Source organism: Taudactylus pleione, unplaced genomic scaffold, assembly GCF_031769625.1.
Source record: "Taudactylus pleione unplaced genomic scaffold, aTauple2 ptg000967l, whole genome shotgun sequence".
Classification (NCBI taxonomy): domain Eukaryota; kingdom Metazoa; phylum Chordata; class Amphibia; order Anura; family Myobatrachidae; genus Taudactylus; species Taudactylus pleione.
The window spans coordinates 4,781,113-4,808,564 of NW_028285368.1; the positions used below are offsets into that span (position 1 = coordinate 4,781,113).

Consider the following 27,452-nt stretch of genomic DNA (forward strand, 5'->3'; position numbering starts at 1 on the left):
GCACAATTTTATTATTTATTTATTTTGAGGTTAGACGTAGGGGTGGGCAATAAGCAGCCCTCCAGCTGTTGTTGAACTACAAATCCCAGCATGCCTTGCAACAGTTTTAACATGGCAAAACTGTGGCAGGGCATGCTGGGATGTGTTTTGCAACAGCTGGGAGGCTGCTTATTGCCCACCCCTAGCTCAGTGTTAGGCCAGTGCTTCCCACCCTTTCAGCATACTTTAGCACTCTGACCATGAACACACAAGTAACATTTTGTTTCTTTTTAATCAGATAGCTCAAACAGTAGTAGTATACATTTAGCAGGTTTTTTTTTTAACCAGCAAAAATAAATATATTTTATTCATGAATATGTTAAAGCAAAGAGAATAGATGCAAGTGAGTACAAAGAAGTTGAGCATGCAAGAAAATACTTTAGGCACTACTGTACGTTTTTAACAGTGACAACAGAAGCATGATCATAATGTTTGTATGCTAATATATGGGCATAACTACACAATACAAAAGCAATGTTTATATTGTTATAAGTGGAGATTTGAAGATCACTGGAATACAGCCATGGCTAAAAGTTCTGAGAATGACACAAGTATTGGTTTTCACAAAGTTTGCTGCTTCAGTGTTTTTAGACCTTTTTGTCAGATGTTACTATGGTATACTGAAGTAAAATTACAAGCATTTCATATGTGTCAAAGGCTTTTATTGACCATTACATTAAGTTTCTGCAAAGAGTCAATATGACCGTTCTTTTTTAAAACCTCTGCATCTCACCCTGGCATGCTGTCAATCTGGGCCACATACTAACTGATGGCTGCCCATTGCCTAATCAATGTTTGGAGTTTGTCAGAATTTGTGGGTTTTTGTTTGTCCACCCACGTCTTGAGGTTTGACCACAAGTTCTCTATGGGATTAAGGTCTGGGGAGTTTCCAGGCCATGGACCCAAAATTTTGATGTTTTGTTTCCCAAGCCACTTGGTTATCACTTTTGCGTTATGGCAAGGTACTCCATGCTGGTTAAAGGCATTGTTCATCACCAAACTGTTCTTGGATGGTTGGGAGAAGTTGTTCTTGGAGGATGTTTTGGTACCATTTTTTATTCATGGCTGTGTTCTTAGGCAAAATTGTGAGTGAGCCCACTCCCTTGGCCGAGAAGTAACCCCACACATGGTCTCAGGATGCTTTACTGTTGGCATTACACAGGACTGATGGTAGCATTCCCCTTTCCTTCTCTGGACAAGCATTTTTCCATATGCACCAAACAATCGGAAAGGGGATTCATCAGAGAAAATAACTTTACCCCAGTCCTCAACAGTCCAATCCATGTACATTTTGAAGAAAATCAGTCACATGCAGTGGGAGCAGGACGTGCACTATGAGGGTTAGTCTGATGTGCACACGCATTGCAGTCGTAATCACACAGATGTGATGAACTCATTTATAGCAGGGTCCAATTTCATAAGTATACAAGTGTGTGTTTATACACACACACACACTTTGTAGGGTTATATATGGACACATAAAATTGACTTCCTAATTTTCAGATAAACACTAGAGAACTTGACACATGAAGACAGTCATTACTGGTGGAATGGGTGTGTTTTTACCCATAAACTAGATAGCAGACCGTCAAAATGACGTGTCATTGCCGCGCCCGTGAAAAGTCCTGTCCTGGCTCCGTCAGGCGCCTTCTATTGGCCACTGATGCGCAACCCACTTCAATCCCCCCCCCCCCATAGAAGTGAAGAGCAGCATAACCCATTTTTTAATATATATATTATAACTAAGCTTTCCAAAGCCAGGATTTATATATAAATATGTGAAGTGGATGGATGACTTTAATATTAATTATTGCTCTGAATAAAGCTTTCTGTTATCCTTAGGGTGCGTACACTCTGTACGATTGAAATGGATGATATGAACAATAACGATATCGATCATATCGTTATCATTCATATCGTGCATTTTTCTGTGCCCAACGACCTGCGATGCACGTATTGACGGTGTCGTCCTTCGCCCGTGCATGTAGGCCAAACTGGTTGAAATCGACCAGGTTACTATAGGGACCTGCAATCGTTGATCACGGGTCATTGGTGGTGTGCTGGATGATCGATATCGATAATTCAGCACACCAGGAGGCTGCAGGACGATCAGACAGCGATATTTTTATCACTGTCTGATCGCTCCATCTGTATGCACAATTTGTTTTAGATTTATTCAGTACCATTGAACTAATGAGCCCTCACTGCTCTGGACTATTAAACTGGATAACTGCTAATTTATAAACTTTTTCACAGTAGTTTTGTTCAAAAAAGGTAGCTGAGACTTCAATGTTGCATTAGTAACAGAATTCTATTCAGTTTCTTGGGAGCATTTTATTATTGGTACCACCTTAAATAGTTGTTACAATTGACCGTTTCTATCTGACTAAATAATGTGCCAGAGGGGCTATGTTGCTGCCCTCTGGTGTCTGACTCTCAATTAATGGCTGTTAAAATATTACTACTCAGTTGCACTGTGGCAGACATTACATTTCAGCAATGTAATTGAAGCAAAGCACCCACACTTGCTACATGTAATGAAAAAGTCCTTTAAATGTAAGTTAGAAATCTTAACTTAACTAAAACTTATTTTTACCCCTCCAAACACCCGTGTGCCCCTTAGGTTGCAGTTTCACCATGCACTTTGCAGTGCTCAGTATTAAAAAATCCAGTAACGCACTGGCTAAAACCAGGATGATTTAGACTGCACGTCATAAGTTTATAAGACAATTTCAGGCCACAAAATGGACTAATACAATGTGTAGATGACTGGTTCTCTTTTATTTATTGTTATCAGTTGGAATTTTCTATTACCATTTAGAGTAGCAATCCGTTATCAAGTCAATTTTCTCATAAAATATCACTGGAGCATCTGATTGATTCTCTTACCTATTCACCCTCTTCGTGCATTGGCACAAGTGTGACCTGGCTTACTGGTGTACGCATGCACAGTGGTACTAGAAGGCTTCCAGTTTAAAATTAAAAAAAAAATAATAATTGGTTGCCCTCCAATTACAAAAATTGCTTTATTTCATTAAAGCATTATTTACCAGAAAGTTTCCTGCACATGGTGATGATGAAAGAAGGATTGCGATGGTACTTGTGTCACTATGGGGCTACTGCCAGCTATATAGAATGTCTGTGGTAATTGAAAATGAAGGAGAATCCTTAGATCTGCCAGGGACACCTATTTTCATTGGAGATAGGGCTTTTATTTCTTTAGCACAGTATTTTATATATAGGGGAAGGGGAATCAGTTGGCGCTGTCGCTAAAAAGCCGGTTCAAGTAGAAGGTGTCAAACTCCCATTAGAAGAAAGAAGAGATAATGATATGAACAGCACTAATAAGTCTAAACAGTTATGTCATGAATTGATTAACCAAGGCATTTATCATCTAAAGCAGGAGTAGGAAACCTTCTTTCTGGCGAGGGCATTTTGATATATATAACATTATTTGCGGGCCCAGTGCAGGCCATGCCCCCTCCGTGTGACGTCACAATGGGCGGGGTCACATTCGCCGGTGATTACAGTAATGCCCAGAGCATCCCTGGATGCTCCTGGGAGCTGTTAGGGCAAGCAGTGTGACCGTCTGAAGCGCCCCAAGGATGCTTCAGGTGGCACTCCTGCATAGATTCTGGCTACAATGTGCCATTCTAGGCACCCTGCTAGCCAGATGAGGTTAGCAGAAAAAAATCTCAGAGGGCCAGACTAAATGATTCCGTTGGCCTTATACAGCCCCCGGGCAGGAGGTTCCCCATCCCTGATCTAAAGTAACACTAGTACATGAAAATGTATAAACACAAGAATGTATTGAAATTCATATAAAAAACATAAATATATTATATATAATAAAAAAACTATACAGCTTGATTAGAAAGTTGACTTATTGCTGCAGGTTCAAATATCAAAATTGTACGCAAAGAGACATATGATAAAATCGAATATATTGTCACTGGAAATCCAGACATAAAAAACAAGTTCATAAAGGATGGATGGGATGAATATAAGTTAAAAAAATAAAATCAAAAATATAAAAAATAATTTAATGGAATAAGAGTCTCGTTAAGTCTCAGTTCATATAGTCCATATAGTGTGTGTCAATATTGATATAACAATCACTGGCCCCAGTGCATAGATCCGGAGTATTATCCAGCTAGTTATTAGTTTCCAGACTTGTTTTGGATGTTCACAGCCTGGTGTGTATGCAGATATTGCTGCAATGGCGTCCTGATGATGAAGAATATAAGGCTGGAAAGGTCGGGTGGTGCTGGTCAGGAAACAAATCCACAAGAGGTTCCAAGTACTGTGTTTGATGTCAGTGGGGTGCTAAACGCGTTTCGTCATGGAATAACCCACAACTTCCTCAGTAGCGTGATTCCCAATGTCCATGGAAGGGCTTTATATATCCTTATGTAAATGTTAGTGGTAAGCAGCTGTAGCTTGTTTGGTATCTAATCTATCAAGCCGTATAGAACCATATCAGATTATAAATCAAAAAAATTCACATAAATAAAACAGATTAATATAAATAACATACATATTATAAAGAAATCTGTATACATATACCTTATCTTGTCAGACACGGAAAGTGGCATCCGGTCACATGGTGTAAACACAAACCATGTGATCTGGTTTGGCCTATTGAGAGTAGCGATGGCTTCCCAGAGTTGTATTGCCAAGTCATATGTTTATAGATCTAAATCACGTGGTCCGGCTGAGTTGTAACTGATGACGTCTAACATGTCGGGTCACGTGATGTTTAAGCAGTGTAGAGGTGTGTGTGTGTGTGTATGTATGTATATATATGTGTGTGTGTGTGTATATGTATATATATATATATATATATATATATATATATAGCATACATCATTATTTCTTTATTTCTACAATGTTTTGACTTACATACCCATTTTTGAGTAATGTTAAATTCAATTATCTATTACATTTCTCCAAAGTTGTAGCATCATCTTTGAAACATTTTCTTTGTGGTAAGGAGATTGTTAGGGCTTTGTCTCACTTGTGTCGTCATATTTTCACATGTGTAGCAGTTATGTGATTACTATTATATGGTGGACATGATCTAAACAACAGAAGCACAACACATGCAAAATGCTTACATTCCAATTAGCTTTGTCCTTTTCTTACATTTAAACTTTCTCTCTCATGCGGTAGATGTATCAAACCTTTTAAGAGAAGTCAGAGCCGTAACTAGACTTTTTGGTGCCCTGTGCTAGAGAGAGCATTGGCATAGTGCACCTGAAAAAATGCCATTGCCTCATGGGGAAGGGCCAGGGAAGAGATAGGGGAGGCCAGGAGATGCTGGGGATAAAAGAAGAGGAAGCTACAAGTGAGAATGATAATAATCAGGAAAATTCACAGGCCCAAACAGTGCCCCCTGCAGTGCCATGGCACAGGTCACACTACCCTAGTTACGGCCCTGAAAGAAGTTGCCCATAGCACACAATCAGCTTCTGTCATTTTATAGACTCTAGATAAATGATGCTAGATAAATGACAGAAGCTGATTGGTTGATATGAGCAACTTTTCACCTTAATCTCTCTCCAAGGTTTGATAAATCTCCCCTCAGCCTTGTAAATATATCAGGCTTATACCTTGTGTGTCTCCCATAAATACCTCTTTGTCCGCTGAATGTCTATCCATATCCATAATCTATGCAACATTTAATTTCAGGTGTGTTAGATTGTAAATAATGTATTTATGAAGTTTGCATAATTGGTGTCTTTTTGGAACAAATTTGAAAGTAAATCTGTTAGTTTGATGAGGATATTTATTTATAGATCTATTCTGCTCTGATATTTAATAATGGGAATGATGTGAGCAGATTCCAGTACTGATACAGAGGGTGGGAAAATGTAAAGCAAATGGAATAGATTAACATCATAGTCCTATGCCCTTCTTTCCCATTGTGGTCATTTGAAATGTTGGGCTTTAAGAAAATCACCACATTCAGTTTGTACTAGCAAATTAATCGTTATTCTCCATATAATACTTAACGATAATAATCTTCAACTCTTCTTCTCTTGGGTGTTTCCAAAAATCTCCAAATGGCTCAATTTACAAAATTAGGTTATTTACACACCTTCATTATTTTCTATTATTTAGCAACGAATACTGAAGCGCACAATCCCTTTGTTTTGCCATTGTAAGATGAGCTATTTGTTCCCTGTTTGCCAGTTTGTAATCTTTGGGAACCTATTGGGCAAACTACTCAATATTCTTGTGTCACGGATTCTAAACACTGAGCTGGCTTTTAAAATGAGTTCTACTTTTGGCAATACTTATACTGCTTTGACGAGCAACATTTAATATCTATTTTACTTGCATCAGCACCCCAAAGCCTTTTTCCATGAACACATAGCCACTAGGGTTAATTAATTTATTGTCAGAAGCCAATTAACACACCAGTATTTTTGGTTTGACCTGAGGGCTGAGAGGCAGTATTGCTAGCCACTATGTTGACCGTGCAGCCCCTACCATAATTAATAGACAGAATAAGTGACAATGCTCAATGCTTCACGGGCCACTTACAGTTAGATTTTTTTACCACTAGTCAATCTCATCACTGCAAACTATATTTGTAACATGTCCTGTGCAGGGGTTGGGTATTTTTTGTTAAAATTAATTAGGTACTCATGGTTGTAATGGCACCATGCACCATGTCTGCATTCATCATGTCGACACTGATGAAAAATTGTGTCCCTGCGGTGCAGTGGGTTCACTTACCGGTTAGCGGCTCCAGGGATGCAGCTGTCTCTTCTGCATCTGGCGTCCATCTAAAACAGTGGTGATTAAGTATACTTCCCCTATCACAGCCTAAGCCTAATGTCAACATTCTACATAATGAAGACATCATAACTGTCAACATTGTGGTTTTGACATTGATTGTTGACATGGTGACTGTGTGTGTGTGTGTGTGTGTGTACGTACGTGTACATTTACATACATAAGTACATTGTGTCCAAAGCCCATAGCTCTTAACATCAGCATTTATTCATGACATAATTGCATGTATAAAAGATAGAATGCTGTAGAGCCTTCATTTTTATCTTCCTGTATGTTTCCAGTAAATAATCCAAAAAGCTAAGGAATTGCAGACAAACTTTGTAGATGATCAGGTGCAGACTGCACATTAAAGCATCCTTAACCATTGTGTGGAGCAGTCACATCTATGTGTTAAGTCTAGCTTCACCAATGGGTGTATCTTGTGCCAACCGGGAGCCTGTAACTCTCCTCCTCCTGGCAGTTGAACTTTATTTACAAGAGATAGTGTGCTATATGGAAATGCCCGCTGCTCTCCAGCACACAGCTGTAGTCATTACTTTTGCTTCTACCCAGTGTGTCCTCCGCTGTGGCTTGCTTCAAGTAGATTGCTAGACTCACTCAGGAGCCCAAGACATTACACACTATTTCAATAGTTGGCAAATATGCTTTAAAGACTCCATTATATTATGCCTGGATCAGGGAATGCGTTCAGACAATTGCACATCCAATGCTTATCCCTCTATTCTACACATTGTGCTTTCGCCTTATTCCTGCAGTCTACTTGGGGTGTTTATTTTTATGGGGGGGGGGGTTCCCTCAATGTCAGCTTGATTGATTAATAGGAACAAAAGCAGCAGTACCCTGAAAATAATGTATGCAGCAATAATAAATGGCACCTAGGGCAGGACGTCATCTGTATATTCTGTTAGTGTCCTCTTCCTTCCCCTATTAGCAGAATGATTTTATTTACAATTCAGTAAAGTGGGAAAGCAAGGGTTTTTGAGAACTTGAAGTATTTTATTTAAAGAAAGTTAATTTTAAGATTGTGTGTTTTATTTTTTTACTGTTTACCTGTGCTCATTATACGCGTAGGGAGATGTATCGAACCATCTATAGCGAAAAATGGTGCAGTTGCTCATAGCAACTAATCTGCATCCAATTGCAAATTTTAAGTTTTTCCTGATGAAAATAGAGATTGCAATAAATTATAACATTGACCCACAGTTCAAACATAAACTATTTAACCTTGGTAGAAAAAAATAAAAATGTTAAACCTGGCATATTACTTGGGACTGGGATCATTTTCAGATGTCTTTGTTCAGTAGATGCGGTATTAGTGCTGAAATTAATATTGAACCTGTGTATAATACTGTTTAATTCTCTATGCTCCCTCACAGGTACGAGAACTGGTTCTGGATAACTGCAGAGCACGTGAAGGCAAAATTGAGGGTCTAACAGCAGAATTTGTGAATCTAGAGTTTCTCAGCTTAATAAATGTCATTTTGATGTCTGTGTCAAATCTTCCAAAGCTACCCAAATTAAAAAAGGTAAGGTGTAAGTTTACATTTTTATTTTTCAATTGTAAATAAAATCAAGCCATGGATAGTCTAGTTTGAAACTGCAACAATATTTAACACACACACACACACACACACACACACACCGCACTGCAGCATTAAATGTAGGTGCAAGGCGAGTCCATTAAATATCCATATCCATCCCCTGTTCAACGCTCCACCAGGGGCTCAAGCAAAGATGAGGCCAGCACTCTTTCTCCAAAACATCATTTTTACTAGTGGTGGTATACATAGATACATTGCATGGCAGCATGTATGGCAATTACTTCAGCATATCATACTTTACATGAACCATGTTGGTAAGCTTAACTGGGGTCCCAAGTCATTCCCAGTGCATAATCCCAACAACTGTTTCGGGTTAGTACCGTCGTCGAGGGAAAAGCCAAATGTAAAATATATGCAGCCTATAAGTACCCACATCAATCAATCACAATCCCGCTCACCTGTCAGGTCAGCAACGGCGAGCTCACATCGTAATCACAGGACAGTGTGCAGCCGCGGTACACGCGGTCCATCTCTGATGACATCAGCCGGTAAGACCCACCCACCGCCATCAGCTTCCACGTGACCAAACAGCCGCATCACCTGACCAGCGCTCACGAGACATCCCCTCCACAAACCACAGGCTAGCGTGCGTCCGCCGTCACAGCAGACAGCTACCAGTGACTTCAGCAGCATCTGCGCAACTAGGCAACCGCACCGCCAGCCAAGCGGCTGTATAAGGGCATAGCATCACCATGGTGACCCGTGTGTAAACACTAAACATACTATAAAAAAGCAGTGCATTGCTGACACAAACTACTCTATAGCCGACCATTAGATCCTTGCAAAAAGTTGTTGTGGGCAAGACTATACGTATGGTCAAGGAAAGAATTGCGATGCATCGTTCGAACGATTAAAAAGGCGACCACTATTGTGGAACCAAGCACTCCACTGGTGGCAAGACACTTTGCCCAATATGGACATAATATCAAGGATTTTGTTTTTATGCCCCTGGACCATGTTCCACCATTACGTCGTGGTGGTGACAGAAATAAGTTGCTTCTTAAACAAGAATGTCGGTGGATTTACCTTCTTAAAGCTTAATGAGGAGGAGTTGTTTTCATCGTATTTATAATTTTTTGGCGCTGTGTCTGTATATATGGACCCTTTCCATTAGATATATCTTTGATATCTTTTTGATAGAAAAAAACTGTACTTGATGTATAATAATATTTCTGTTTTCCTTGTCTTATCTTCATTTGTTGTTTATATGTTTGTATGTTAATTTTTTGGTGACACACGATTCCATTTGTGTATTGTTGTTATTTATTGAATTTACCCAGTTTGTGTATTGTGTGACATGGTTACCTATATGGCCTTTATCCCAGTGGGTAGGCTGTTTTTGGATACTATGCCTCATAATACACAGGGATGCAGTGGGCAGACATAGTTTTGTTATTTTTGTATCATCTAATGGTCTGCTATAGAGTAGATTGTGTCAGCAATGCACTGCTTTTTTATAGACTGGTCACCATGGTGATGCTATGCCCTTATACAGCCGCTTGGCTGGTGGTGCGGTTGCCTAGTTGCGCAGACGCTGCTGATGTCACTGGTAGCTGTCTGCTGTGACGGCGAACGCACGCTAGCCTGTGGTTTGTGGAGGGGATGCGACTGTTTGGTCACGTGGAAGCTGATGGCGGTGAGTCGGTCTTACCGGCTGATGTCATCAGAGATGGACCGCGGCTGCACACTGTCCTGGTGATTACGATGTGAGCTTGCCGTTGCTGACCTGACAAGTGAGCGGGATTGTGATTGATTGATGTGGGTACTTATAGGCTGCACATATATTTTACATTTGGCTTTTCCCCTGACGACAGTACTAACCCGAAACAGCTGTTGGGATTATGCACTAGGAATGACTTGGGACCCCAGTTAAGCTTACCAACATGGTTCATGTAAAGTATGATATGCTGAAGTAACTGCCATACATGCTGCCATGCAATGTATCTATGTATACCATCACTATATATATATATATATAATATACATACATACATACATACATACATACATACATACATACATACAGTCAGGTGCATAAATATTGGGACATTGACAGAGTGTTCATATTTTGGCCTCTATTCACCACCACAATGGCTTTGAAATGAAACAAACAGGATGTGCTTTAACTGCAGACTTTCAGATTTAATTTGAGGGTAATTACATCCAAATCAGGTGAACGGTGTAGGAATTACAACGGTTTCTATATGTGCCTCTCACTTTTTAAGGGGCCAAAAGTAATGGGACTATCAACTCAAAAGCTATTTCATGGACAGGTATGGGATATTCCCTCATTATTTCATTATCAATTAAGCAAGTAATAGGTCTGGAGTTGATTCTAGGTGTGACATTTGCATTTGGAATCAGTTGCTGTCGACTCTCAATATGAGATCCAAAGAGCTGTCACTATCAGTGAAGCAAGCCATCATTCGGCTGAAAAATCAAAACAAACCCATCAGAGAGATAGCAAAAACATTAGGTGTGGCCAAATTAACTGTTTGGAACATTCTTGAAAAGAAAGAACGCACCGTAGAGCTCAGCAACACCAAAAGACCCGGAAGACCACAACTGTGGTGGATGACAGAAGAATTATTTCCCTGGTGAAGAAAAACCCCTTCACAACAGTTGGCCAAATCAAGAACACTCTCCAGGAGGTAGGTGTATATGTGTCAAAGTCAACAATCAAGAGAAGACTTCACAAGAGGTGAATATAGAGGGTTCAACACAAGATGTAAACCATTGGTGAGCAACAAAAACAGGAAGACCAGATTAGAGTTTGCCAAACAACATCTAAAAAAGCCATTACAGTTCTGAAACAACATCCTATGGACAGATGAGACAAAGATCAACTTGTACCAGAGTGATGGGAAGAGAAGAGTATGGAGAGGCAAGGAACTGCCCATGATCCAAAACATACCACCTCATCAGTGAAGCATGGTGGTGGTAGTGTCATGGTGTGGGCATGTATGGCTGCCAATGGAACTGGTTCCCTTGTATTTATTGATGATGTGACTGCTGAAAAAAGCAGCAGAATGAATTCTGAAGTGTTTCGGGCAATATTATATGCTCATATTCAGTCAAATGCTTCAGAACTCATTGGACGGCGCTTCACAGTGCAGATGGACAATGACCCGAAGCATACTGCAAAAGCAACCAAAGAGTTTTTTAAGGCTAAAAACTGGAATGTTATACTATGGCCAAGCCAATCCCCTGACCTGAATCTGATTGAGCATGCATTTCACTTGATGAAGACAAAACTGAAGGGAAAATGCCCCAAGAACAAGTAGGAACTGAAGACATTTGCAGTAGAGGCCTGGCAGAGCATCACCAGGGATGAAACCCAGCGTCTGGTGATGTCTATGCATTCCACACTTCAGGCTGTAATTGCCTGCAAAGGATTTGCAACAAAGTATTAAAAAGTGAAAGTTAGATTTAGGATTGTTTAGTTTGTCCCATTACTTTTGGCCCCTTAAAAAGTGGGAGGCACATATAGAAACCGTTGTAATTCCTACACCGTTCACCTGATTTGGATGTATTTACCCTCAAATTAAATCTGAAAGTCTGCAGTTAAAGCACATCTTGTTTGTTTCATTTCAAAGCCATTGTGGTGGTGAATAGAGGCCAAAATATGAAAATTCTGTCAATGTCCCAATATTTATGCACCTGTGTGTATGTGTATATATATGTATGTGTGTGTGTGTATATATATATATATATATATATATATATATATATATATATATATATATATATATATATATTATAATATTTATTTATTTCTGAGGAGGCACTGACTAGTATTAGAGCCAGATTTACAGATACATATATGAACCCGAGGGTTCATGTGGGCATTATACAAAGGTGCAGCAGGATATGGTGCTGGAAATCTGATGCGTATTGATCAGGGATGTGTGGAAAAGTGTCCTCACGTGCCATACACTTTAAATATTATTAGAATAATCCAAAGAAGATATTTATAATAAAGATGTGCGGGTTTGGTTTTACTCGGATATGTTTGGATCTCAAAAACTGCATCTTATTGGTTATCACGTGTTTTGGATATCCAATAAAATAAATCAAAACTAATCCAAACTTGCGATAATTTTGGCAAAAAGAACCGAGTAAAACCGAACCCGCATAGCTCCAATTTATAATATACCTTAGATATTTACTGTTTCCATTTCCATCTCACCACTCCCATAACACATCAATCTTTAAGCTCTGTAGTAATAATCCCTGATATAGTAATGCCGTGTACACACGCAGCGATATAACTTGAAGATTTGAACGCTAACTATATTGTTCAAATCATTCACGTTTTGGCCCCTGCCAACCCCTGAACGATCAGCGATGCACGTATGGACGATAGCGGTATCCATCGACCGTGCATGCTGCCCAACCTGTTCGATATCGAGCAGGTGGTTACTATAGGGACCCGTGATCACAGATCGCGGGTCGCTTATAGTTGTTGGGCAGTTGGTGGTGTGTTGGATGATCTCTGTTCCAACACACCAGGCACAGTGCAGGGTGATCAGCCAGTGATATTGCTGGCTGATCGCTACGTGTGTACAGAGCATAAGACATTACACTCCCTCTCACCCCTGTAGTAACACATGCCCTCCCTCGCTCGTGTTGTAACACAGGCCCTGAGTCAGAGCCGGACGCTCTGAATCAGGGCGTTATTTTATTTTTTATTTTTTTATGAAGCGGCCTCCTGCCGCTCGCATTGCTGTGGGTTGTCACCCACAGCTAATGCGAGCTGCCAGGATGATGGTCGCGATGGTCAAGACCATTGCGACCATCGGGCTTGCGACGAGACCCTTGTGGTAGGGTCTCGTGGCCGCAAGCCCCAGAGAGCTTTCGGCTCAAACAGAGCCGAAAGCTCTCCCACTGACATCACTTGCGATGTCAGTGGGCCCGCCCCCAAACGGTAGGCGTTCTCATGGGAACGCCTCCGTCTGGGCAGCCACCCCCCGGCCCGCCCACCAAAGGGGGCGTGCTGTCACTCAACATCGACAGTACGCCTCCCTTGGTGCGAGACCCGGAGCGACGGATTGCCAGTCGCTATCCGGGTCTCGCGAATGCGCACACGACGGAGCCGGCTCCATCGTGCGCATGCGCTCTGGGCCTCCATCGACCCGGTTGCGAGCGCTCGGCGCTTGCGACCGGGTCTGAATCAGGCCCACAGTCCTTTCCTTTAACCCTGAGGAAACACATTTGACATTTCCCTACCTCATCTGTGTACTAACACATTTTACTCTCACCTGTGTACAAACACATTCCCTTCCTTCACTAATCACATAGAGGAGCCACACCACCTGCCAGTGATGTTTGGCAGCACCTGGGATGACAGTTTGTGTTTGAATATTGAACTGTGCTACAGCCACGATAAGTCAGTCAGGAGTTTGCATAGGGGGAGGAAACATTCTAGTCCTTTTCACTAGAGATGTGCGGTTCGGTTCTCCAGAAATCCGAATCCACCCGAATTTCGTAAATCCGAGGCACGGTTCTAATCTTCTGAGGAGATCCAGGTAAATCCCGATTGCAGTTCTGACCTTTTTGCGGTTCAGATTTTAAATCCGTATTTTGGGTTTTGGATTGCATAAGTTACATGATTTTAGCTGTTTTTAAAACATTTATTTAAAAAATCCAGATCCAAAACACTTGAGGGTGGTTTTACAAAACCAAATCCATATCCAAAACCTTTAAGGAGATACAGATCCAAAACCAAAACACGGGGGTCAGCGCACATCCCTACATTTCACCCTCCAGGAAGTCTGCACTCACATCCCATCAGATAGGGGTGCTCCTCTAAAGAAGTTAGTTTAATTCAAAAGCATTGAGGGCACTCGCCAAATCCATATGAAGTGTTGTTTATTAAATTGCTTCAAGTGAATAACCTCTCAATAATTGACGTTTCAGCCCTCACAGAGGCCTTGTCAAGACACATCACAAGGCGATAGGGTTAATATACTGCACACTGTCAATAGTGGTTGTGATGTTGGCTTTATTTATAATAAACAAGTTTTCAAGAGTCATCTTATATCGTTAAGTAAAATGAGAACCAAGCAAAATGTAATTTATTTAATCATGAAATACATGCACCGATTCTGTATAACTGTTTGTTCTTCTTTTGAAACGAAGAAAAAATGTATATGTAAATGTATGTAGTCTTTGACAGAACTTGAGACCTTTCATATGGTAATTACATTTGCTATGTTATCAGCTGTTTTAGTCACAAGTGACAAGCAGTATTACTGTGGCAATATGCTGTATGATCCTAGCTCTACACTTTGACCTCACGATCCTGGTTGATGTATGCACCAAATACTCGCCTACAGTTTACTTACACTTAAATCCTTACGTCTGCTGGCAACATCTTACAGAAACAGGGCTTTTTCAGATACTGCAAGCTGAGTAGATCTTAGCATTGTGTGACCAACTGCTTCTGTAGTGATTTATTATAAACACTTTTAGGTTATTTAAGGATTGTATTACACTCATTGGACCCTGCTATAATTTGGAATTTTGCACTCGCATAATTTAATACATTGGTGAAAAAGGAGTGTCTTCAAGGTTTGTTTGTTTTTTATTAAAAAAGGTAAAAATCTTGCCATGATTAGTAAGTACTGAGTAAAGCTGACAGACAGAAGAGTGACTGCACAAGAAATACTTGTTTTCCAGATCAATTTCCTGTTTTCATTGAAAGGAAAAAAATTAAAAACTAAATCAGTCTTTATAATCACAGCAGTAATCAAACACAAAACATAGTTTCTTGTTCTTATGTCACAATGAATTCTGCTACCATAAGTTTGAAGGGCCGTTTGGGTATTGCTGGATTTGCCTCCCCATGATGTCACTACTCTGTTGTACGGAGTTTGGAGGATGTTGTTTGACTGATCAGAACAGTCTCTGTGTATAGCACTGTGATGACTCATGGGAGATCCTTCGCTTCCATCTTACAGAAGACCAAACATAGGGCCGATTCAGAGTTATACGCAAACCCTGTGGCATTTCATATTTTAACATCGCCGCTGAGTCCAAAGATGCAGTAGCGACGCTAAAAGCGTACAACTCTGAATCAGGCTAATAGGGCTCTTAGTGCAGCAGAATAGCCTAATCCTAAAATTGTGGAAGCTCCATCCTTCCAGCCATTTCAGTCATAGTTTAGTATGCATCATGATTCTGGAACCATGACTTGCGTGTGCAACTTTGATAGTATGAATATACTTTTTAGGTTGATTTCATATCCCATTCTCTCAATGTTTACTGAATTAGGATTGAGCCATTATTTGTTCTGAATTGTTTTCTTCACATTGGGGTTTGGAGAGTAATGTTGACTACTACTGAAGTGCATTTACTTGGTGCAGGTCAGGTATTTGTTATTTCTCTCTCACTTTTTTTTTTTAGCTTGAACTGAGTGACAACAGAATTTCTGGAGGTCTGGATGTACTAGCAGAGAAACTGCCCAACCTCACACATCTAAATCTCAGTGGAAATAAATTAAAAGACATTAGCACCTTGGAACCTCTGGTATGTAGTTACTATTATTACTATTATTATTATTATTATTATTATTATTATTTGATTTTTTTAAAGGTATAGTTGAGCCACAACCCTGAAATATATCAATCAACAGAAATGTAATATTCTCAAGTAATTTGGTTAAAGTTAATACTGGGCTATTGGTTATTTCCCATAACTGATAGTTTTACTTCAAATTATTTTATTTTGCAGAGGATATATATATAAGTTGAACTTGTTTTATATTTTCCCCAAGAGGAAATCCCCAATCTGTGTATGAAGGTTCAGGAGTACTATTAGATTATTTAATATTATCTGTTTTCTTGTCAAGAATGTAGCCTATGACCAAACTGAGATGTTGTGTCTTTTGTACCTAATAATAAAGAAGTTATTGAATTATTTTAAATCACAATGTCATGGTAACATTGGCACAATCCATTTAGTACATTACTAGCAATGCCGTTCATTTACAACTCATTCAAATGATTAAATATTGATTAATGGTGATCAAGAGACTAAGGGGTCTGTTTCTGAAGTTCTAAGAAGCCCCATCTCCTGCAAAACTGCTTATTTTGCATTACTTACTTAGATTATATGTGAATTCTTCACTTCACAGGCTAATGGTGCATCCACATGGTACAATCAGTCAGCGATAATGATATACCTGACTGATCTCCCTGCACCTTCCCAGATGATCGATAAACAACCCACCAACGACGGGCCAGTGGGTCCCTATGTGACCTGGTCGATATCGACCAGGTTGGCTCTCATGCACGGCCGATGGACAATATTGTTATCGTCCATACGTGCCCGTGCATCGCTGGTCGTATGAGGGTTGGAAGGGACCAAAAAATGAACGATATTGTTGTTGTTGTTCATATCGTGCATTTTTATCGTACCGTGTGTACGCACGATAAGGGCCTGACTCAGAGATGAGCGGAATTGCAGAGCTGCACCCAAGCGGCTGTGCAATACCATCGATCTCAAATGCAAATGCAGCAAGAGGTGTCTATACACATCCTTGCTGCATCTGCGATCCCAGTAATCGCCATCGCATCAATCACAACTGATGGTCACGATGGCTGCTCCTTTGGCCAGGCTGCAGCCTGTCCTGGTACAAACTCTGTCTGCAAGCAAGATTGCAGGACCTATTCTTCACATGCACAGAACGGGTCCTGCGCATGTGCAGACTCTAAACGGGAAATGTGCACCAACCATCTGGTAGAAGACGCAGCATCGGGCATCTGAGCATGCCATTCTGAATATCCTTGGGCTGTCTTTTATGCATAGCCGAGGCCAGTAAATTTGAGGGTTCTAGCGCAGAGCATGGCCTCGGTACTTCCAGAAAACTGGCAATACGCCCACTTTCCAGGAATGCAGGCCAACGCCACACCCGCCCCTTTCCTAAACGGCTGCAGCCTATCAAGCTGCAGCTTGGAGACACTGAGCATTCTTGCAGATAGAGGCTTGCATAAAAGCAGTCCTTCCTCCATCAGAGATGTACGCACGCCATGTGGTGTGCGTACATCTCTGAATAAGGCCCTATTTCACCACTGCATAGTATATTAACTATTCCATTGCTACCACTGTTAATATAGTCAGATACAGTGAGTGTACACACGTGGCACACCACAACGCTCAGCAACACTTCAAACGTTCCTGGCTGCAACTGGGAACCCTGATAACCTGTACCTGGTTAATTCATCTGCCGTGTGGACTAAACTCCATTTGCACACAGTTGCCACGTACCATCGCAGCGTCTGCCAATAATAACTTGTGATAATTTGAACACATTTTCCCACATGGAATGCATCAATAGTGAATCAGTTACAAGGCCTGAGGTAAAGATCTAAATATAGGGTTTAATTTGATCAATGTGCATTGCACCCTTTGGAGGAAAGATAACATGCGAGACAACTCGTATCTAAATGGATCACAACCTTCAAGTGCAAATATGGAACTTTTGAAATGGAAATGTTAAGTTTTATAGTTAGAAACAGTTAATTGAATTATTGGCAAAGTGCCATTTAGAAATACAAAAAATGTCAATAATATTATTACTGTAGAAGGCAGCAGGTAAGTATAGGTAGTAATATAATTTAAGTGATGCTCAGCTCCATGGAAATACTGGCTGGAAGTGCTAAGAGTACCCTTACTATACTACTTCGCCGGATATGGTTCATTAGATCAACAATAAAAAGGTTGATGGTATATTGGTCGACAGGGACAAAAGGTAGACATGGTTGTAGGTCAACAGGTGCAAAAGGTTGCCAGGGTCAAAATGTCTACGTTATGTTCGACACAAAAACTAACTTTTTTTTTTCCCCCTAACCCCAATCTTTACCCCTCCCCTCTCCTTGGTCCCTAACCCTTTGCTGGTGCCTAATGCTGCATACACACTGTACAACCTGCACAACAAAGATATATCGCTGATAGATTTCCCTCCAACTTTCTGTAGTGCAGGGCAAATGATTTTAGGTGTGCACACCGATAGCTATCTATGATCGATAAATATGATAGATATTTCAGTGAAGTCATGTCTTTACAGGCATATCTTGACAAAATCGTAGAAGTTGTCCTGCATTTACGAACGACCATAGATATCGTTATCGTACATGCGGGAACGCGCATCGTTGGTCGATCAGTCACTGCATAAAAATGAACGATTTATCGTTTAACGATATCGTTATCATTCGTATCGTCAAGGAGAATTGTCCCATGTGCATGCAGCATAAGCCTAACTGTCCCTTCTAGTGCCTAACCGTAACACTCCTAGCAAGTGCCTAACCCTAAAACAAATTTTTATTTGACCATTCCATGTTGACGTTTTGTACCTGTCGAACACATCTGGTGTCGACCTACTGCTTGTTGACCTTTTTACTGTAGACCTTTCATCTGGAACCACACTTCACCATCCAGTCTTGCAGCCTTCTGTGCATATTCAGTGGAACTTCAGGTGAAAAACTAAATAAAGTATGCTTTATCTAAATAAGACTGTTTTCAACTACAGACCCTTCTCAATTGCCATCCTGAGCTAGTGACAGTACCTGTGTACAAGGTGTGTGATGTATAGTTTAACCATGTATTTTACACCTTGCAGTATGCATTGCATATAGAATTAAAAGTACAAGGTAATTCTTGTTCTCTAAATGCCTGTTTATATATGTGTACAGTGATCAGTATGTTCCTTTTTGTTTTTTTTAAATGTCCATTTAATGTCAATCTCTGTAACAAAGTAAGTAAAATATATGTAATGTATTGTAATAATTGAGATGCCACTATCTTTAACAATGCCAGAAATGGCTGCCTCATTTCATCCTAGTTTTCACTGTAGATTATTCACACGACTCGTATTTTAAATAAAAATAAAAAATATATATTTTTATTTTTTACTACTTGGCTAATTTGACTATAAAACACTTGTGATCATTGGTACCTTTTGTTTACTTTTGCTGTTTGTTTGTATTGATCTTTGAGGTGTCATTGACCAAAAAATCATGTAACCTATTTCAGAAAAAGTTGGAGCATTTGAAGAGTCTTGACCTGTTCAACTGTGAAGTAACAAATCTTAACGACTATAGAGAAAGTGTATTCAAGCTCCTCCCTCAGTTGACCTATCTGGATGGTTATGACCGAGATGATAAGGAAGCCCCAGACTCGGATGCTGAGGCTGATGGGGATGGTGTCGACGAAGAGGAGGAAGATGAAGGTGTGATATCTTTTATTAAGTGTACTTCAAATACATAACTAATCTGTGGTGGTGGCATTAATTTTGTGATTTAACATGCATTCAAGAGATTGCACGTTTTAGTAAACTGATAAACTGTACTCTCGTTACTTTGTTTTATGTACTTGGCAATCCTTGTGTTTTAACTGTTGCTGACGGTAGCAATTGTTAAGAAGTATTCTATTTAAAGCACTGCGCGATATGGTGGTGCTTTGCAAAGAAATGCTTATAAACGGATCCCATTATGAATCTCATGCTTTATAGCTAGTATTTTCACCGCAAACAATAAACCATGATTTGATGGCCTTTCATTGGAAATAAAGTCGTATTATGTTGGTATACAGATGTGTCCTCTGTATCCCTATCCCTTTTGTGTGCGACGTCTGCTGTGATTCCTGTACTCTGGACCTGATTCAGAGCCGCCCGCTCGCGAGAGCATAGCGCTCACAAGAGGGTCGATGGTCCCCCACTGGGCATGCTCGAGACCCGGCCAGCGACGGGCGGTCCGTCGCTACGGGTCTCGCACCAAAGTGGGGCAGCTGTCGATTGTGATTGACAGCTTGCCCCGTTTTGGAGGCGGGTAGGGGGGGTGGCTGGCCAAAAGGAGGCGTTCCCAAAGGAACGCTTGCCCGTTTGGCGGCGGCCCCACTGACATCACGAGTGACGTCAGTGGGTGAGCTTCCGGCTCTATTAGAGGGCGTGCGGCAGACGAGACCCTACCACAAGGGTCTCGTCGCAAGCTCCGATGATCGTGACCATCGCGACCATCACCTGGCTGCTCTCTAAATCTGTGGATGGTCACCCACAGCTTAGCGAGCGGCCAGGAGGCCGTCTTTTAAAAAAAAAAAAAACAGGGACGCCCTGATTCAGAGCGTCCGGCTCTGAATCAGGCCCTCTGAACTTTCATCAATTTTGCTACTTTTTTTTCAACTTTGCTACTTTTTTCCTTCATTGTGCTACTGTTTCCTCAATTTTGTGATTTAGGGCCTTATTCAGCTGACGACGGAATTGCAAAGCTGCACACAAGTGGCTTTGCAGTTTATGTCCTGCAAAAATGCAAATGCAGCAGGAGGTGTCTGACAACTCCTTTGGTGCACCTGCAGTCGCAGCCTGGGATCACCATCGCAACCGGTTGCGATGGTTGCCCCTTTGGTCAGGCTGCAGTAGCTGAAGCTTACTGCAGCCTGGCCATGTCCGGTCATCCTGCGAAGCTAGGAAGTCTCCGTCCATGGACACAGATCCTGCCTTGCCACTCCCAGAAAACTTGGAAGACTCTGCTGAATCAGGCCCTTCGTTTGCAAAAAGTCTAGTAGAATTAGTTTTTTGTAGCAAAGCAAATGGTAAAAAGTGGCAGATGAAGCATAACAATGCACAGAGAGGGTCCCTGGAATCTGTCCTTACTTTTGCCTGTTTTAACCTGGATTGTGTACTTTTTCCTGCATTGAGACACGTTTCCTCAATTTTAGATTACAAATAGTGCACTAGGTGCTTAGGATTGTTGTTTATAGCGGCTAAGTAGCAAAATCCATGGCGTGATTAACCCGGACTATTTGGTGCGATTTGAGGATTAGGTGTACTTGGGCATATATGTATAGTGATGCAATTACCTCTGGCTGAATGAGCATGTTGTGCTTGGATTCGAGATCAGCAGCGATGGTCCCATTCATACTTAATCCTGCTCCAGCCATATATGTGGTCATATTGCACCCACACATTTATCAGATACCAATTTATTTGAGTATATCCTGAGTTCCACTACAATAAAATGAAGTCATGCATTCTGTACAGCAGGACATATTTCTGCATGTGGCATTGTTTCATGTTAAATACTTCTTTTACTTTGTGTTTTCAAGAAGGAGAAGAGGAGGAAGAAGATGAAGAGGAGGAGGGCGAAGAGGAAGAAGATATAGATGAGGAAGATGATGACGATGAAGAGGAGGTTGGGGAAGAGGACGATGAAGATGATGGAAGTGGAGAGGAAGAGGTTAGTAGAATTGTATTCTTGTTTGTTTCTTGATATTAATACATGTTTACAGTCTGTTATTAACATAATTTTGAAATGCCTAGTCCATTGTTCAGATCCTTACAATAAAAAGGAAGCATTTGTTTATTTAAAACCCTTTTAACCTTGTGTGCTAGCCTGGGTGTTGTAGTGGACACACATAGGTTAAGTGTAGATGGTTCCTTACAACAGAGACAGCAGCTCCAGCAAATCTTCCTTCTCCTTTGACAATTATTCCATAAACTTTATCCACATCAGGCTGTAGCTGAGAAGTTAGCCCCTTACACACAGTAAAATGACATAACATGACCGCCTTGGTAAATAATTATCAAGTAGATTTAGATAGGAGGATGTAGATCCAGGGCAGGTCACGGTATAGTAATAATGAACACCATACATATGACAGAAGATTGCAACAAATAAAGAATATAGCAATTTTAACACCATAGTTGGTAATACATGAGTGAATAGGCATTGGGCAATAACTTTCTCCAATAGTTAAACGAGCTTCTTTATCTTTGCTGCAGCACCTCTTTGGCTATAACTAGGAAATTTAGCAAAAAAAAATCAAAGCTGTTTAGTATTTTACTGTAAAGTGCACCCAAAGTCTGTTGTTGGAGTACTCTGTTGCTGGCCTATCCCTTACTTATAACATGCATGTATTTGTAATCCACAATTGGTAATAGCATCTAATGCTGTTCTTTCCTGTTTCCAGAGAGCAATAGCTTTGACTTTCCAATGATTAGGTACAATAAACACAGTTCCATTTGATATATATGCCAATTATCGTCAGCGCTGCATAGTAGCAATAACTCAGTCCCAAACTACTCTTTAATTACGCTCAATATTCACACAAAATGGCTGCCACTCTTTTTACACTGACAAACTGCTGGCGTCCACTTATACAATATAAGTGGGTAGTCCAGGGGGAGCCGATGACACCATTTGTGCTGATTTGAGTCTGTAACTTCAAATTGATATTTGTATTACCATAATTGTTTTGCCTTTCTTGGGGGTGTTGGGGATCTAGCCTACTTTGGATCTCAAATGTGTTTCATGTTCAGTTCATCCATATAATCTCAGTGACACAAAATGTATTTGTTTCTGTTTTTATTGTGTTTAACATTTGTAAGGACATTATTCTAGAAGTGGTAAGGTTCGCCACAGCCATTAAAATTCACTTGCAACCACCACAACTTATGCCCCTACAAACATAATGGCTGGAAAGTTTGCCATATTGACATGTTTGGATTATAATTTGCTCATTTTTATTAATTTAGGAAGAAGATTTTGGACATGATGGAGAAGTAGATGAAGAAGAGGATGATGATGAGGAGGAAGATGAAGGTTTGTTAGAGTTCTAAATGGGCATATAACTAGAAATTGCTTGTTCCACAAAAAATCCAATCTATAATAAACTACTGTTTTAAAGAACTCTCCCCTAAAAATACACCATTGCAAAGTAATACTCACCACTACACAACTGTTTACAGTTGCCGTCTGTTTTTTAGCTGCCAAAGGAATAAGAACTCCTAACCCATCCAGATACTACTATGTAGGGGGAGCCATTTGGTCAGAATTAACTATTGAACACTGTATGGCCTACCCTAAATAATGAAATTTGACTAAAATTAATTTATTAATATGGAATCTAGGGTTCTGGAATGGGTTGCATTCAATTAGTATATATACTGGGTCATCAGCCAACCCCTAAAAAGTAGGATAGTGTGTGAATGTAATTTCCATCACAATCCAATAGTTTTGGCTCATTACAACCTGATGCCACTTGCTCTCCAAATGTATGACCAGATTGGTCCCAGATCTGATTGGTTTGTAATGATCCAGTGATTGTAATGTGTGGCCAGCATCAGTAGCAATAACATAGTGATCTCCATGCCAAGAGCCAAAATTAATGACCACATTACCAGCAATTGAATTCCTTGTGTGGGCTGTACTGTATACTACAAAGTATAGCCACCGTACAAAGTCTATCATCTTTGTAAATAACAACATTGTGGAATGGGGATAGTTTATGACTGAGTATTTCAGTAAAGTGCTAAAATGTTGCTCCTTCAGTTAGTATTTATAATACTCAGTCATGTAAAGATCTATTTATTTTCCATGCCAACATTTCTTGGTGCATATACAGTGCATCCAGAAAGTATTCACAGCGCTTCACTTTTCCACATTTTGTTATGTTACAGCCTTATTCCAAAATTCCTTTTCTTTATTCCTTATTCCTTTTCGTCCTCAAAAATTCTACACACAATACCCCATAATGACAGCGTGTAAAAAGTTTTTTTGACATTTTTGCAAATTTAATAATAAAAAATAAAATAAAAAAAAAACTAAGAAATCACATGTACATAAGTATTCACAGCCTTTGCCATGAAGCTGAAAATTGAGCTCAGGTGCATCCTGTTTCCACTGATCATCCTTGAGATGTTCCTACAGCTTAACTGGAGTCTGCCTGTGGTAAATTCAGTTGTTTGGACATGATTTTGAAAGTCATACACCTGTCTATATAAGGTCCCACACTTGACAGTGCATGTCAAAGCACAGACCAAGCATGAAGTCCAAGGAATTATCTGTAGACCTCCAAGACAGGATTGTCTCAAGGCACAAATCTGGGTAAGGGTACAGAAAAATATATGCTGCTTTGAAGGTCCCAATGAGCACAGTAGCCTCCATCATCCTTAAATGGAAGAAGTTCGGAACCACCAGGACTCTTCCTAGAGTTGGCTGGCTGTCTAAACTGAGTGATCGTGGGAGAAGGGCCCTAGACAGGGTGATAATCAAGAACCCGATGGTCACTCTGTCAGAGCTACAGCATTCCTCTGTGGAGAGAGGAGAACCTTCCAGAAGGACAACCATCTCTGCAGCAATCCACCAATTAGGCCTGTATGGTAGAGTGGCCAGACGGAAGCCACTCCTTAGTAAAAAGCACATGGCAGCCCGCCTGGAGTTTGCCAAAATGCACCTGAAGGACTCTCAAACCATGAGAAACAAAAAATTGAACTCTTTGGCGTGAATGCCAGGCGTTCTGTTTAGGGGAAACCAGGCACCGCTCATCACCAGGCCAATACCATCCCTACAGTGTAGCATGGTGGTGGCAGCAGCATGCTGTGGGGATGTTTTTCAGCGGCAGGAACTGGGAGACTAGTCAGGATAGAGGAAAAGATGAATGCAGCAATGAACAGAGACATCCTGGATGAAAACCTGCTCCAGAGTGCCCTTGATCTCAGACTGGGGCGACGGTTCATCTTTTAGCAGGGCAGCGACCCTAAGCACATAGCCAAGATATAAATGGAGTGGCTTCAGGACAACTCTGTGAATGTCCTTGAGTGGCCCACCCAGAGCCCAGACTTGAATCCAATTGAACATCTCTGGAGAGATCTGAAAATGGCTGTGCACCGACGCTTCCCATCCAACCTGATGGAGCTTGAGAGCTGCTGCAAAGAGGAATGGGCGAAACTGTCCAAAGATAGTGTGCCAAGCTTGTGGCATCTTATATTGAAAAAGACTTGAGGCTGTAATTGCTGCCAAAGATGCATCAACAAAGTATTGAGCAAAGGATGTGAACACTTATGTACATGTGATTTCTTAGTTTTTTTTTTTGTTTTTTTTAGTTAAATTTGCAAAAATCTCAAACTTTTTACTTATGGGGTATTGTGTGTAGAATTTTGAGGACAAAAATGAATTTTACATTTTGGAATAAGGCTATAACATAACAAAATGTGGAAAAAGTGAAGCGCTGTGAATACTTTCCAGATGCTCTGTAGTATGGGGCTGTTATAAAACTAGTGCAGTAAATCAGTAGGTTGTTTTACAAAATAAAATGAACACACTTTTAATTGGGTATCCTCTGTCAGGTCAAGTGCAAGTAAATGGAAAATGGCTGCTGCTGTGACACCTGTCATGTGATTATTTATCTTTTCACAATTAAGTTAACCACTGCTGCTTTCCAACAGAATCTGTCTATCTAAATTAAACTGATCAGCCATAACAATAAAACCACCTGCCTAATATTGTGTAGGCTGCCCTTGTGCCACCAAAACAGCCCTGACCTGTTGAGGTATGGACTCCACAAGACCTCTGAAGGTGTCCTGTGGTATCTGGCACCAAGACATTAGCATCAGATCCTTTAAGTCATGTAAGTTGCGAGGTGGGGTATCCATGGCTTAAACTTGCTTTTCCATACCCCCCTCCCCCCTGCCCCCACATTCTCAATCGGATTGAGATCTGGGGTATTTTGAGGCCAAGTCAGCACCTTAAACTCTTGTCATGTTCCTCAAACAATTCCTGAACAATTTTTGCATTGTGGCAGGGCACATTATCTTGCTTAAAGAGGCCACTGTCTTAAAGAAATACCTTTTCTATGAAGCGGTGTACTTCCTGCAATATTGTTTAGGTAGGTGGTATGTGTCAAAGTAACATCCACAAGAATGCCAGGACATAAGTTTTCTCAGCAGAACATTGCTCAGCGCATCAAATTGCCTCTGCCAGCTTGCCTTCATCCCACTGTGCATTCTGGTGACATCTCTTCCCCAAGTAAATGATGCACACGCAAGCGGCCGTCCACGTTATGTAAAAAGAAAATGTGAATCATCAGACAAGGCCACCTTCTTCCATTGCTCATTTGCCCAATGTAAGTGCTTTCAGCAGTCAACAGGCATCAGCATGGGCACTGCACTATGTATTTTGACACCTTTCTATCATAGCCAGCATTACTCCTTTTTTTTTTTTTTTTTTTTTGCAATTTGCGCTACAGTAGATCTTCTGTGGGATAGGATCGGACGGGCTAGCCTTTGCTACCCATGAACCTTGGGTGCCCATTATGATGATCCTGTCACCGGTTCTCTATCCTTGGACCACTTTTGATAGGTCCTAACCAGTGCATATTGGAAGCACCTCACAAGACCTGCTGTTTTGGAGATGCGCTAACCCAGTCTTCTAGCCATCACAATTTGGCCCTTGTCAAAGCTGCTCAGATCCTTACATTTGACTATTTTTTCTTTCTTCCAACACATCAACTTCAAGAACTGACTGTTCACTTGTTGCCTAATATATCCCGCCCTTTGACATGTGCCATTGAGATAACCAATGCTATTCACTTCACCTGTCAGTGGTTTTAATGTTATGGCTGATTTGTGTATTTATATAACCTGCCCGACTGGGTTATCATGTCATGCACAATATGGTAATATTTATTATCCAACTGTTCTCAGTTTAGAAAGCACTGTCCTGGGTTTCAAAGACTTCTCCCTGGAAATTCTAATTTCTTAAGTATTAACCAACTAGATAATTGATTTCTCCTTTTTTGTACATGTACAATTATTTACCATTTATTCTTGAGCTCAAGGCTATACGAGTTATTATTCAGAAAAGAGCACTATATCATTACATGCAGTAATGATGGTATAATAGAGATTGTAATGCTCCCAGGTCCACTGAGCGAGTATTGTATGTAACCTGCATTGATGCGCAGACACAGCTGTCAACATTTTTACATATTTTGAGTTTTCTCTTTGCCTTTGTATATAATTAGTGCAGTATGATCCTCCTCTCACAACTTATATGGGAACTGACTTTTATTGTACTTTTAATGTTTATTATGTGTGTTTTTTTTTCTTTAATGTTCGTTTTTTTTTGTTTTTGTTTTTTTAATTCCAACATTAATGTAACTACCTTCCTTGCATTTTAAATAGCAACTTTTTTTCTTTTGATATGCATATTTGCTCACTTAGATGTAAGTTGT

The 27,452-nt window shown here is 40.5% G+C and overlaps 1 protein-coding gene across 2 annotated transcripts in view; it reads left to right on the top strand.

Moving 5' to 3' along the window:
• Positions 1-27,452, top strand: part of ANP32B (acidic nuclear phosphoprotein 32 family member B) — a 55,153-nt gene that overhangs the window by 13,875 nt on the left and 13,826 nt on the right. For both annotated transcript variants that reach the window (XM_088460092.1, XM_088460091.1), the window contains exons 2-6: positions 8,220-8,369; positions 15,852-15,974; positions 19,479-19,674; positions 21,546-21,676; positions 22,975-23,041. In XM_088460092.1, coding sequence (XP_088316218.1) covers positions 8,220-8,369; positions 15,852-15,974; positions 19,479-19,674; positions 21,546-21,676; positions 22,975-23,041 — 667 coding nt within the window. The remainder of the gene's footprint in view (positions 1-8,219; positions 8,370-15,851; positions 15,975-19,478; positions 19,675-21,545; positions 21,677-22,974; positions 23,042-27,452) is intronic.